The sequence below is a fragment of the Eptatretus burgeri genome, chromosome 6, assembly GCF_056783735.1.
Source record: "Eptatretus burgeri isolate ZD-2024b chromosome 6, Ebu_testis_v1, whole genome shotgun sequence".
In the NCBI taxonomy this organism is placed as follows: Eukaryota; Metazoa; Chordata; class Myxini; order Myxiniformes; family Myxinidae; genus Eptatretus; species Eptatretus burgeri.
The window spans coordinates 95,876,449-95,889,611 of NC_140966.1; the positions used below are offsets into that span (position 1 = coordinate 95,876,449).

Genomic DNA, 13,163 nt, shown 5'->3' on the forward strand with positions numbered 1-13,163 from the left:
CACGACATGACCTTATATCGCTCAGCCCACACCGGCAGCAGAGACACACTCAGCATCTCCCTGCTTGGCTGCTATTGATTCGTGCTCTACTTGATGGATGAGGGACCGCCAATCCACCACTTGTCACTTTGGCTGCCCCTCCCCCTGTTCTGCCAAGTGATCCGGGGCACTGTTTTCCTGGCTGCACCCGCACTTCCCGGCCTGGCGAGCACTAAAGGAGCCATTTAAGAGAGATTCCAAAGGTTTACACATCAAATAAAGGTCAGAAGCGATGGCAATTTTTAAACACAGACAATGGCTGGGGATTGGTGTGGTCGGGGGGGTGGGGTCGAGGGCTGGTGGGGAGTGGACCTCGTCAATCTAACCATCGTAGCAATACATCCAATATCACATTTGATAATTTTTGCTTATTCTCAACAGTCATGAAGAAAATATCCAAGGAGTCATTTCCACAGCACAATTAATCACACAATCTAGACAACCACAATCTCACTGATGTCCAGATTGAAGAGTTGACATCTCATTGAGATCTCGTCTTTGCATATTTTCTTTTGTAAAGCACTTTTTTATTGCAGTTTTAAACACTCACTCTTCTCCAAGAAAATTTATTCCTGTTTGTTTGTTTGACACTTACTCATCAAAACCAACTTGGAAAAGGAAATAGGTCACAGTTGCAGTCTCCTTATGGGCACAACTTTAATTTGTGCATTTATGCAACACCTGACTGATGGATGCTTTGTTTCTGGGGACGTGGTGATGTCACAAATGCATTTTACATTTGAGCAGAGAAGCACACACCAGACAAGCCGTGCCAACTTCCCGCAGGTGAGCCTTAACCAATCAACGACGAGCTCTCCTGCTTTTTTACCATTTACCGTCAAATCACAATCCTGCCTGTGGGCATGAAGGTTGGTGTATAAAATCTCCAAGGTTGGAAATTATTTGATATTTCCTGTGTAAAGTGATTGCTCTCTGGTTGGTGTGACCAGGTGAGTTGTGGTTGGTAACTCAAGAATATTATTTCTGCAGAATGTTCAGTAAATGAACTTGTACATATTGACCGGTTGTGTTACATCTGCTTACCTGTTTGGATAGATTTTTTCTGTAAATTGTGGAGAGACTTTGTGTTCCGTGTTTTTTCAAAATATTTTTCCATTCCTGCATTTTAAAATATTTGTTTATTTATTTCGTTTTTGAAAACAACTGCAATTGCAGATGGTTGAGAATGTTGTTCGTGTTTGGAATATTTTTATTTTTATTCAACGTGTCTTTCTGGGCCACAGGTGTGTTCAGTCCTATGTGCTGAGCCTGGTGGAGTGGTGTGTAGTTATTTTTGTAAATCCCATGGTGTTTTCTCAAACCTTGATTATCTTTGATCGTGTATGTGGCATTTTGTGATGAATGGCTGTATTTACCCTCGACACCGACACCGAAGGTCATGTTTCCACCCCCCTCTCTGTCTGTTTTTTTCTGTTTGTTTGTTTATCGCCTGCAGGTCACAATTTCCAACTGTTCTTCACGATACTTCACCACATGGTGGAGTTTGTCAAAAGGAAGGACATAGGCCAAAAAGTCAACAGCTTCGGTAGTATTTATGAAATCCTCAATTTTCATCCGATTGACTTGAAATTTAAAGAGGATTTATAATTCAGGTCGCTGAATTCAACAAGCCAATTATTTTTCAGGTCAACTTCGATTAAAAGGTCAATATAGGCCCACGGTCAACAACTAAGGTGGGATTTCTAAAATCTTCAACATTTATCTGATTTACTTGAAATATGAAGAGAATTTGCAAAGTGAATTCAACCACCAATTATTTTTGACGGCAACAAAGGCCAACAACGTCAACATCGGGCAAATTTCTAAAATTGTCAATTTTCTTCCAATTCACTTGAAATTTGAAGAGGATATACTATATACATATGTATATATATATATATATATATATATATATATATATATATATATATATATATATATATATATATATATATACATCTATATTTAATGTCACTGAATTCAACAAGAAAATTATTTTTGAGGTCAACATCGACCAAAAGGTCAACACAGGCCAAGGGTCAACACTTCGGTGAGATTTTTAAATTTTCAATTTTCAACCGATTGACATGAAATTTGAAGAGGACTTTCATATTTGGTCAATCAATTATTTTTGAGGTGATTTTAGTTTGATGCGTTTTACAAGTATCATGATCTGCACAATGTCTTCTTCGTCTTGTGTGTTTGTTTGCCTGTCTGTGTGCAGGATATCTCAAAAAGTTTTCGACGGATCCAGATGAAAATTGTTGGGCAAGTTGGGAGCGTGACAAGGACGAACTGATTCGGATTTGCTGTAGATCCGGATCCGGCGACTACAATTTTTTAAGTGATTCTTCACCATTAAGAGAAAGGAGTAAACTAATATATAATATGGCATGATATCTCAATAAGTTGCGGATGGATTCCGATGAAACTTGGTGGACAGGTTGCGTGTGTTACCACGACGAATTGCTTCAACTTTGGTGAAGATCCGAATCCTTATCTGGATATAATGATTATATAATTTTTAAGGTGATTCTTCACCATTGAGAGATCGGGCCAACACGAGAGAAACATGATATTTCGAAAATGTATTGGGTCCGATATGTTCTTGTGTATCAGGCATTATGTGGCAAGTTATGCGCTCCACCGAGTGTCCTAATTTTTTCCTCGGTTTGACTTTAACTTTTGTAGATTGTTGTTTGTGGAATAATTGCCTGCGACATGGTATTTGTTTTTTTGTATAACTTAATTGTCCATGTGAGAATCGTGTGTTTTGATGAATAATAATAATAATAAATCTATTTGTGTGTGTATATACATAATAATTGGCAAGTAAGATAGCCTTGAGGTATGTTGGTGTATGGCAAAGATTCCATGCTGTCCTTAAGGAAAGACGACATGGATGATGACGTTGCAGCCCTGGTGGTGGATAATGGCTCTGGGGTGTGCAAGGCAGGTTTTGCTGGAGATGATGCTCCACGGGCGGTTTTCCCATCCATTGTTGGGCGGCCAAGGCACCAGGTGAGGTGGTTCAAATTTCCTCATGGGCAGGGAGTATGGAAAAGGCTTTACGGACTTAACTTACAGGTTCCAATTCCAGGGAGTGATGGTGGGAATGGGACAGAAGGACAGCTATGTGGGTGACGAGGCCCAAAGTAAACGTGGCATCCTTACACTGAAATACCCCATCGAGCATGGTATTGTTACAAACTGGGATGACATGGAGAAGATCTGGCACCACACCTTCTACGACGAGTTGCGCGTCGCACCTGAAGAACATCCTGTGTTGCTCACCGAGGCTCCGCTCAACCCCAAAGCCAACCGGGAGAAGATGACTCAGGTTAAAATAAAATTTAACTTCCTTTTCCAAGTTGTCTGAAATGAAATTATTGAAATGTTGGAAATTGAAGTGACATCGTTTTTATCAATTTTTATCAATAAATAATAAGACAGGAGGTGGAGCTGGAGGTGGCAGAGTTAAAGATGCTGCGATTCTCGTTGAGAGTGATAAGGTTGGGCATGATTAGAAATGAGTATATTAGAAGGACAGTGCAGGTAGGATGGTTTGGAGACAAAGTGAGGGAGGCGAGATTGAGATGGTTTGGACATGTGGACATGAGGGATGCGGTAATAAAATAGTAAATCGTTTTTATCAATTTTGCGAATATGCGAGATGTTGCCTTTCTTCAGATCATGTTTGAGACCTTCAACACCCCTGCGGTGTATGTAGCCATCCAAGCCGTGCTGTCTCTGTACGCATCCGGACGCACCACGGGTATTGTGATGGACTCCGGCGATGGTGTCTCCCATACCGTGCCCATCTACGAGGGCTACGCTTTGCCCCATGCCGTCGAGCGCCTTGATCTCGCTGGCCGAGACCTCACAGATTATCTTATGAAGATCTTGACAGAGCGTGGATATTCGTTCACCACCACAGCAGAACGAGAAATTGTGCGAGACATCAAGGAAAAGCTTTGCTATGTTGCACTGGACTTTGAGCAGGAGATGCAGACAGCATCCTCATCCTCCTCCCTTGAGAAGAGCTATGAGCTTCCAGACGGACAAGTTATCACCATCGGGAATGAGCGCTTCCGCTGCCCAGAGGTGATGTTGCAGCCATCCTTCATGGGTAAGTTTAATGGTGAATCTCAACACCTTCATTGGTTGGCCATGAATGTTTCTAAACTGAATCCAAATCATTAATACCTCAGGTATGGAGAGCATTGGAATTCATGAATCGACGTACAACTCTATCATGAAGTGTGATATAGACATCCGAAAAGACTTGTACGCAAACACCGTGCTGTCTGGAGGTACCACCATGTATCCAGGCATTGCTGACCGTTTGCAGAAGGAGATGGTTGACTTGGCACCACCCACAATGAAGATCAAGGTAGGGTTTTGGGATATTTACCTCTGCCAACAAAGGAGGTTATGTTTTAACGGCTGTTTGTGTGTGATGACGATATCTCAAAACGTTATGGAAAGATTCTGACGAAATTTTGTGGATAGTTTGTGTATGTGCCAAGGACAAAGTGATTAGATTTTGGTGAAGATTGATATCCAGAAACATGAATATTATAAGTGATTCTTTCTCATTAAGAGATTCGGCCAAAAACGATATGTGGCATGAGATTTCAAAAAGTTCTGGATGAGTTATGACACCTGGGTAGATGAGTTTGTCGGTGACAATGAGCCGATCAGATATTGCTGCAGGTCTAAATCCAGATCTGGCTTATCAGTGGGATACTAAACATAAACTGTTCAGCCTGGCGGAGGTATTTGCTGTCCCAAGTGCCGTTCTAGTTTTCCCATGTTTTCTCCCGTTTGACTCTCCTACGTTTTCTTCTTTGGGCTCTGATCATTCATTTCCTTCCAGATCATTGCTCCTCCTGAGCGAAAGTATTCTGTGTGGATCGGAGGTTCCATCCTGGCATCCCTGTCCACTTTCCAGCAAATGTGGATCACCAAACAGGAGTACGATGAATCTGGGCCTTCCATTGTGCATCGCAAATGCTTCTAATATTTCTCGGTTAATTCCTCTTGGGCTGAGTTGTGCAGTTTACATTGAGCACTTATCTGGTTTTTGTTTTTCATTTTGAGCATTTCCATTTCCTTTTCTTGATGCCAAGCTGTCGTGTCTACAAACTTTGAGATGAAAATGTTGAACTCCCTGTGGAAAACAAAAAAAACGAACATTGCTTGCTTGACATTTTAAGTGGCTTTGCCTTTGCTTGGGAAACCCAATGGATGTGCAAATTGTTGCTTGCAATACAAAGGAGCACAATTGGCCTGTGCCAAATCCACCCTCGAACTTACTCATGAGTACACACTCTAAATTAAAGCAAGCACAAGTCATCAAACTCGAATTTGTTTTGCAAATGGTTTATTTGAATTGAGGGAATGGTGCAGCTTTTGTCATTCCTTTGGTGTTATCTTGGGATGACAGGATGCGTGAGAGATACACACACAAACCTCTCAGCTGTCCAACCTGGGTTTGAATTCCGATGCAGCTATGAACTGTCATCCCGGTGTTTCACAGGCTGAAGGATTCAACAATGGGTGTTGCCGACTCTCAGGTGGAGGGTAAACAAGTGCTTTCCAAAGAAGCAGAGGGCACTGCATTTGCAGCACAGATGTGCCCTCAGCTAACGATGGGACCCTGCAGCCTTCTCCTGAATACAGAATAAGAAGTTGTGGGAAATAACTCAATTTCCACGAGTTGGATCAGAATACCAAAGGAGAATCTTTAATTTCGTTTTTACAGAGGAAGAACATTGAATTCTTCTTCTTCTTTTGGCTGCTCCCGTTAGGGGTCGCCACAGCGGATCATCCGTCTCAATTTCGCTCTGTCCTCTACATCTTCCATTGTCACACCAACCACCCGCATGTCCACCCTCACCACATCCATGAAGCTCCTCTTTGGCCTTCCTCTTCTCCTCCAACCTGGCGGCTCCATCCTCAGCATCCTTCTCCTGATACCGCATCCCTCATGTCCACATGTCCAAACCATCTCAATCTCGCCTCCCTCACTTTGTCTCCAAACCATCCTACCTGCACTGTCCTTCTAATATACTCATTTCTAATCATGCCCAACCTTATCACTCTCAACGAGAATCGCAGCATCTTTAACTCTGCCACCTCCAGCTCCACCTCCTGTCTTTTTGTCAGCGCCACCACCACCAAACCATACAACATAGCTGGTCTCACGACTGTCTTGCATACTTTCCCTTTCACTCTTGCAGATCCCCTTCTATCACAAATCACTCCTGAAACTCTTCTCCACCCACTCCCTCCTGCTCACACTCTCTTCTTCACTTCTCCACCACACTCTCTGTTACTTTGGACAGTTGATCCCAAGTATTTAAACCCATCCAACTTCACCACCTCAATTCCTTGCAACTGCACCACCATCTGATGCTGTCTTGCTACACTCTCCCCTGCCACCGCCTAACAGTCTCCACTCCCTTTCAGGTTGCATCTCCTGCTTAAGAAGTTGTCCAACTGTGTGCACCTTCCTCCATTCTTGTATGTCACCCTCTGCTCCTCCTTCTTCTTAAAGTACTTAGTTACCTCAGCCTTTTCCATTCTTTTGCAAAATTCACCACATTCGTCTCGTTGACACATTACGTACCCATCACCTCCTCATGATCTCTATTCCCTCCCCCAACATGCCCATTGAAATCTGATCCAATCACCACTCTTTCTTCCTTGGATGCACTCTCCACCACTTCTACTTCACTCCAGAAATATTTTTCTCCTCCATCTCACACCCCACTTTCATGGAATATGCACTGATGACATTCATCATCACCCCTTCAATTTCCAACTTCACACTTATCACTCGGTCAGACACTCTCCTCACCTCCAATACACTCAAAATACTCCTCCTTTTGGATTACCCCAACACCATTTCTCCTCCCATCCACACCATAGTGGAACTGTTTGAAACCACCTCCGATGCTCCTCGCCTTACACCCCCCCCCCCCACTTGGTCTCTTGTACACACAGTATGTCTGCCTTTCTCCTCTCCATCATATTTCCAACTCTTGCCCTTTGCCAGTCATAGTACCAACATTCAAAGCACCAAGTCTCACCACCACACTTCAACCTTTCGTCCTCTCCCACTGCCTCTGGACACCCCTTCCCCCTCTCCATCTCCTCCTTCACCCAGCAGTAGCATAGTTTCCAATGGTACCCTGCTGGTCAACTATCGGTGGCAGTCATTGGTAACCAGGGCCTCGACCAATCCGGCATGGAAATCTGGTTTATGATCCACATATTTGATTTGGAACAGGTTTTATGCGGGATGCCCTTCCTGAAGCAATCCTCCCCATTTGTCCGGGCTCAGAACCGGCACTGAGAGTGCACTCACTTGTGCCACCACAGTGCCTGGGTTGGAAGAAGAATATTGAATGATTCACTGAAACGTTTAAATGGACTTCACTGAAACAGAAGCCCGAAGCAATTCTTCTTAGAAAATTTGACTGTCCAATGGATGGGAAGGGAGACATTTGGCAATTAAACGACAGGATTAGCTGATAAGCATCAGGCAAAAGAACTCAAAACTGCAATACTTGCCCACTTTGGGTGTAAGGGAGAGAATGACACAATCACGGTGAAAGTTTGCAGTGTTATCAACCAGGTCACCCTGTTTCATAGCAAGACATTCCTTTTATCAATATGTAGGTCAAAAGACTCTTGGGCAAAAGGAATCATTACTGACAGCTAATTCAACTATCGCGTATAAATTAAACATATAAAGTACCAGCAACAATTATAATTGATAGTGCATTTAGTTATCAATCTGGAAGCTTCTTTCCAAGATGTTGCAAATCTAATGTTTTGCCTGTTTCTAACATTCTCCATTGTCTTTCCAAGGACAGCATTATTCATCAATTTTATTGAATTCCCCTTCAAATTTTACCTTTGAATTTGTTCTCATATCTGTATTGAATTTAATATACTTTTTCATCCAAGGACTTTGTTGAAATTTTCAAACTCTATGAATTTTAGCGACTCTCAATCCTTCTCTCAAAACTGTTTCAAGCTTCTCTGATGTGAAACATATCCCTCTTTATCATAGAAGGTTGTTAATAACGTTTCTGTTGATTTACCTTTAATATTAAAACTTTTATGATAATCACTTTACCATTCTTTCTTTGGGGTTTCTTTCTCACATGCACAAGGAAGGTCTTTCTGCTTACTATGAAGATCACTTGGGTACCTCAAATCAACTTCAAAATAATAACCTTCTTCTTCCTCATTCAATTCCTCTTGAGAAGAAATAACAATATTCATCAAAGCCTTTTCATAATCCTTTTCTTCCACCCACTCTAATCTACCATAAGGCAGAGATTGAGACATTGCCCATCCATACAAATTATTAGCATCTAAACATATCAAATAATTACTATCTTTTTCATTATTATAATTTGGAAGATATTTATTATTTGCTTTAGCATATCTTTTTGAACATACTTGTGATATTCCTTCTCTCTTAGACTTCTCAATCATCAAAAGCATATCCAATCACTGATTAAACTTATATCTTGTTTTGTCATTTTCAACATTGCACTCCAAGCTAAACCAGGAGCTGTGAAATAGTGGACAGGATGTAATCCATAACAACTTTTATTATGACAGAGTGATCGAAATGCTTCAAACACATCAGCTAACAATAAAACATCTGTTTTTAGATACAAATCATGATATTCTCCAAGGTTCTTTCTCTAAACTATTTTCCAAATTTCTTGCGCGTGTTTATATTCCTTATCACTTATCTCTTCTTCATAAAGGTTATTCCAGAAACTTTCTTTTGAAGGAAGTTGTGTTTCTTTAAATCTCATAAATGAATCCATATAATCATCAGGATAAATTCCCTTACTTGTAAGAATTTTCTCTTTACTTTGAATTTCATTCCTTGTTTTAACTTCCTCTCTCGTTAGAATTCCATCTTTAATCAGAATTTCATCTTTAATCAGAATTTCCTCTTTCGTTAGAATTTCATTCATTGTTCGAATTTTCTTTTTAAATAGAATTCATCTTCAGTTAGAATTTCTTCATTAATTTCCTCATTAATTAGAATTTCCTCTTTACTTTGAATTTTCTCTTTAATCTGAATTTCCTCTTTCGTTAGAATTTCCTCTTTTGGAAAGAATGAATTAAGATTTGGAAAAGAGCCCGTGGAGCTTAGATTTGATGCAAGGTTGGCTTGTGGTGTTCCCATATACTTGTAAGAATCGAGAAACCTAATACGAGTTAAAGGTTTTGTGAATATCATTTTTGTGAATGAAATATACTTTTGACTTGTGTTTGATATGGCAGAAATATTCCCTGGTGTTTTTGAAAGTTCATTTATAAATAGATGTGTATCATAGTTGGTGCTGTTGTGAAGAAAGACTGGAATAATAGAAGGAAATTTAAAATTAAGATTACAACAGGAATGAGCGGGACCTCTATATTTACCATTAAGATGACAATGATCCCTAACTTTAGAGTCCTCAATTTCCTCCTCACAAATATGAGAGATTGTTCTTTCTAAATTCTAATTTTTCTTCTTCTGTTAATTTCATCGGTTCTTTTTTTTTTCATTAATTTCGTTAGTCTTATACAATCCTTTTCTAATCGTTTTACAAACACTTGTGAAGCTTTTTTTCCACTATAATGTTCAAGTGTATTATACTTTTCTCCAACAGGGATTTGATATAATAACAGAAACCACAAGGAATATGTTTTTGATATTTATTTGTATATGATTCTTTTGGATTTGGAGAAGCAGTATTTATCTTTTTAAGGATACATTCAAAATCAGCGTATGTCACAAATGGGTGCATGATAGATTTATGATAATCTTCAAAATAAATCTTTTCACCAGGTTTAGGCATTGTAATTACAGCTTATTTATGATTACTACAATATTTTGAATGTTGTTCTAATCGTTCTTTTGTATGAAATGAATTAAGACATTGCTTTCAAGGATATATTTTGTTTTCTGTTCTGAATACCTGAGAAGAGATTAATCTTGATAAATTATACATTGATGAATGTTTTATGTGAACGCTTTCCAACACTAAAATATAAAAGATCAATGTGTGTTTCTTCATTTTTATAGTTGTTTGAAATTTTTAATATTTGAATTTTGTTTGTATCCGTTAATCTTAATCCATTAAGAGAAAGATTATTCCTTTTCTCAAATTTAGAAATATCTGTTAGTGGCATTGGGAATTTAAAATCTTTAATGTCCAAGGTATTCTCATATTTCATAAATTGTTTTACTCTTTCTGAATTACAATTTGGTGGATGCAATTGAGCAAGATAAGACCAGAGAAAACATTTATTATCATTCTTCTTAATATTAACAACTGCCTTCTTTAGTTTTATTTATTTTCGTTATTCAATATAAGAAGAAGCTTTAAGAGGGTTTGATTTTAGAATGTGTATATCTAAAAGATGATTTTTTAAATATTAAATCCACTTCCTTCCACTGTATTATCAAGATCCTCCTCTTGTCTTGATAGTTCTTCATAAACCCCACTTTGCAAAAAATCTTGAAATGATGTTATAAAATGAAGATCTGTTCTCATATAACGAGTTTGTTCTTCATCTTGTCTTTTCATATTCATTTTCACTCCCATATAAAACTTTAAAATTTTCATTTCTTTTAATGTCTTTTTAATAACTTTTTCAACATCAGGTTTCACTATTTCAATTGATTCAGCTATTGATGATGGACAGGGTTCTCCAAATTGAAAAATCCTTATTTTCTATATGCCCTTTAAATGCCCCATCAGTGTTTTCAATATCATAGTCTCCCTTTACTTTAAACTCATTTTTCTTGTGTTTTTGTGATTGAAGGTGATTCTTATAACTACCCTTCAAAACATCCTTTGAGCAGATATCCCAATGTTTTGTTTCCAACTCAAGAGGAGATATTTGAGGAAATAGATTAAATGTGTGTTAGTTGGTTTGAAGGTGTTTTTTGTAATATTTATATTCGTGATTACAAACATTGCAGTATGTTGTCTTCACCATATTTATATCACAAAACTTTGCTTAAACTAAAATTTTCTTGATGAAAATTTCGTTTAATTTATAGGTGAATCTGTGCTTAAAAACATTTTATCCTCCAACTTTTTTCACTTAATAAATACATGTTTCAAGACACAAAAGACAAGTTTCAATCAATCTCTTCATTTGTAAAAGATACTGAGAAATATGTCAAGGATGTAAAATTGAACAAAGATAAACATAACAACTATTGGATAAAAACAATTATGAAGGATAATATGAGTTCTTCAATTTCCTTCAGTGGAAGGGGTTTTAGTATATCTGCAAGAACATCAATTAAAGTATCTCTGACGAAAGTTTCTCCTCTCCTTCTGGCAATATATTCAAAACGAGAAAAAGCAATGAAACAAGAAAAAGTATCAAAAAATAAAAACAATATGGATGAAGCTTTAGAAAGAAAAGATAAGACCATCTGTAATATGCAAGGAGAAATTTGTATTTTTTTCAACAACCCTAAAGATGTAAATCCTGATGAAATAAAGGATGTTAATATATCAGGTGAAATGACATTTCGTTCAATAGTAGTTAAGGATAATTTTTAAATTACCTTTAATGTAAAAAATGTTGCAGTTGAATCTGTTTATGAAAAAAAGTATATAGATATCGATGGTAATGTTTTTTTCTACTCAATAAATATGAGTCAATATTCAGCTGAAGATTTTGAAGATCATGAGAGTGATTATGATACCGAGAGTTTGTGTTCAAACGACAGTTATGATAAAGAGAGTTTGTGTTCAAATGACAGTCATGAAAGTAGTTTTATAGATGATTCTGAAAGTATCGAAGATGATACCGAAGATGAATTTCAGTTTAAGTGAAGTTTTACTTTATAAATATGCGAGATTTTGAACCTCTTGAATTCCCTGATTCTCGATATGACAAGTTTGAGAATTGTCCTGCACGTGAAAGGCGGCAATTAAACACAGAGTCAAAAGCCTATAAACAATGTATATTCTGTGATTATCTTCCAATTAATGATAATAAAAAATATAAAAAGGTAAATAATTCTTTCTGATTTACACCAAAAATGAATTACTTTCCAAGATTGATTAGAGAAATGAATGTAAAGTATGAGGGCGATCACACACCTTTCCATACAAGGGAAGAAAATGAACGTATTAGAGAAATCTTCAAATGATTGTTGTTATATATTATTCACGATTGTTATTTTCAGGGAAATATCAACACACGATATTTTATAAATAAAATAATGGATTATCTGGAAATTAAACCCGAACCTAGGATAAAATATAGAGTTTCTAAAAAAGGCAATAACAAATTAAATAACCTCTTTTCCAAATATATAAATGAATGATTTTTTACCCATTTGGGAAAATAAGATAAAATTTAACAATCATAAAAAATCTTCCAAATTCATTAAGATGTCTCATAGTTGGTTCAAGTGGATGTGGAAAAACCTGCTTACTTTTAAAAATGCTCCTCACTCCCAACTTTTTAGATTATGATAATTTAATAATTTTCACAAAGTCAAGTTTTCAACCAGAGTATCAACTACTCTCACAAGGTTTTAATGCTGGTCTTCAAAAAGAAGATATAATCGGTTTATTTACACTTCAAAAAAACCTAACTGATTATAACATTGAAGATATAATACAACTATTTTGTGATACACAGAGATGTAAAAAGAAATCAAAACCGATAACTTGTATTCTTAGTGATAATACGGATGATATACCTTCCCTCCAAGATTTGGATAAATCAAAAAAGAACCTTGTTATCTTTGATGATTGTGTTAATGAGAGAAACCAAATGGTAATGGACAGCTCCTACACAAGAGGGAGACATTCTTCTTGTAATTGTATTTATCTTAGTCAATCATACTTTCAACTTCCTCATCGTTCCATCAGAAACAATGCTAATACTTTTATTTTATTCAAGTTTAATTCAATAGATATAAACAAATTTTGGAGAGACAATTGTTCTACATTATGCAGTAAAAAAGAATTTGGGGATTACATGAAGCACACGACTGAAAAATATTAATATATTGTTGTGAAATGATGAAATATTACATGATATTTTCCAATAAATAA

General features: G+C 37.3%; 1 protein-coding gene across 4 annotated transcripts; it reads left to right on the forward strand.

The window, feature by feature from the left end:
• The first annotated feature begins 882 nt into the window (after positions 1-882).
• LOC147025389 (actin, cytoplasmic 1-like) lies at positions 883-5,408 on the forward strand. Of its 4 annotated transcripts, none has more exons than XM_085886344.1 (7): positions 959-989; positions 2,264-2,383; positions 2,928-3,060; positions 3,140-3,379; positions 3,730-4,168; positions 4,251-4,432; positions 4,919-5,408. In XM_085886344.1, exons 3-7 carry the CDS (start codon positions 2,938-2,940, stop codon positions 5,060-5,062), a joined length of 1,128 nt encoding a protein of 375 aa, XP_085742470.1. In that variant the 5' UTR covers positions 959-989; positions 2,264-2,383; positions 2,928-2,937; the 3' UTR covers positions 5,063-5,408. The 4 variants fall into 4 exon arrangements, with proteins under 4 accessions (XP_085742469.1, XP_085742470.1, XP_085742471.1 ...); XM_085886342.1 differs by lacking the exon at positions 959-989 and adding an exon at positions 1,716-1,733; XM_085886343.1 differs by lacking the exon at positions 2,264-2,383 and having other exon boundaries at positions 883-989.
• Positions 5,409-13,163: the final 7,755 nt, after the last annotated feature.

Bases quoted from the DNA above. Each gene is read 5' to 3' on its own strand.
- LOC147025389 (XM_085886343.1), top strand. From the start codon at position 2,938: ATGGATGATGACGTTGCAGCCCTGGTGGTGGATAATGGCTCTGGGGTG. The intron at 3,380-3,729 runs GTTAAAATAAAA...GCCTTTCTTCAG, and splicing joins ACCGGGAGAAGATGACTCAG to ATCATGTTTGAGACCTTCAA. The intron at 4,433-4,918 runs GTAGGGTTTTGG...ATTTCCTTCCAG, and splicing joins CACCCACAATGAAGATCAAG to ATCATTGCTCCTCCTGAGCG.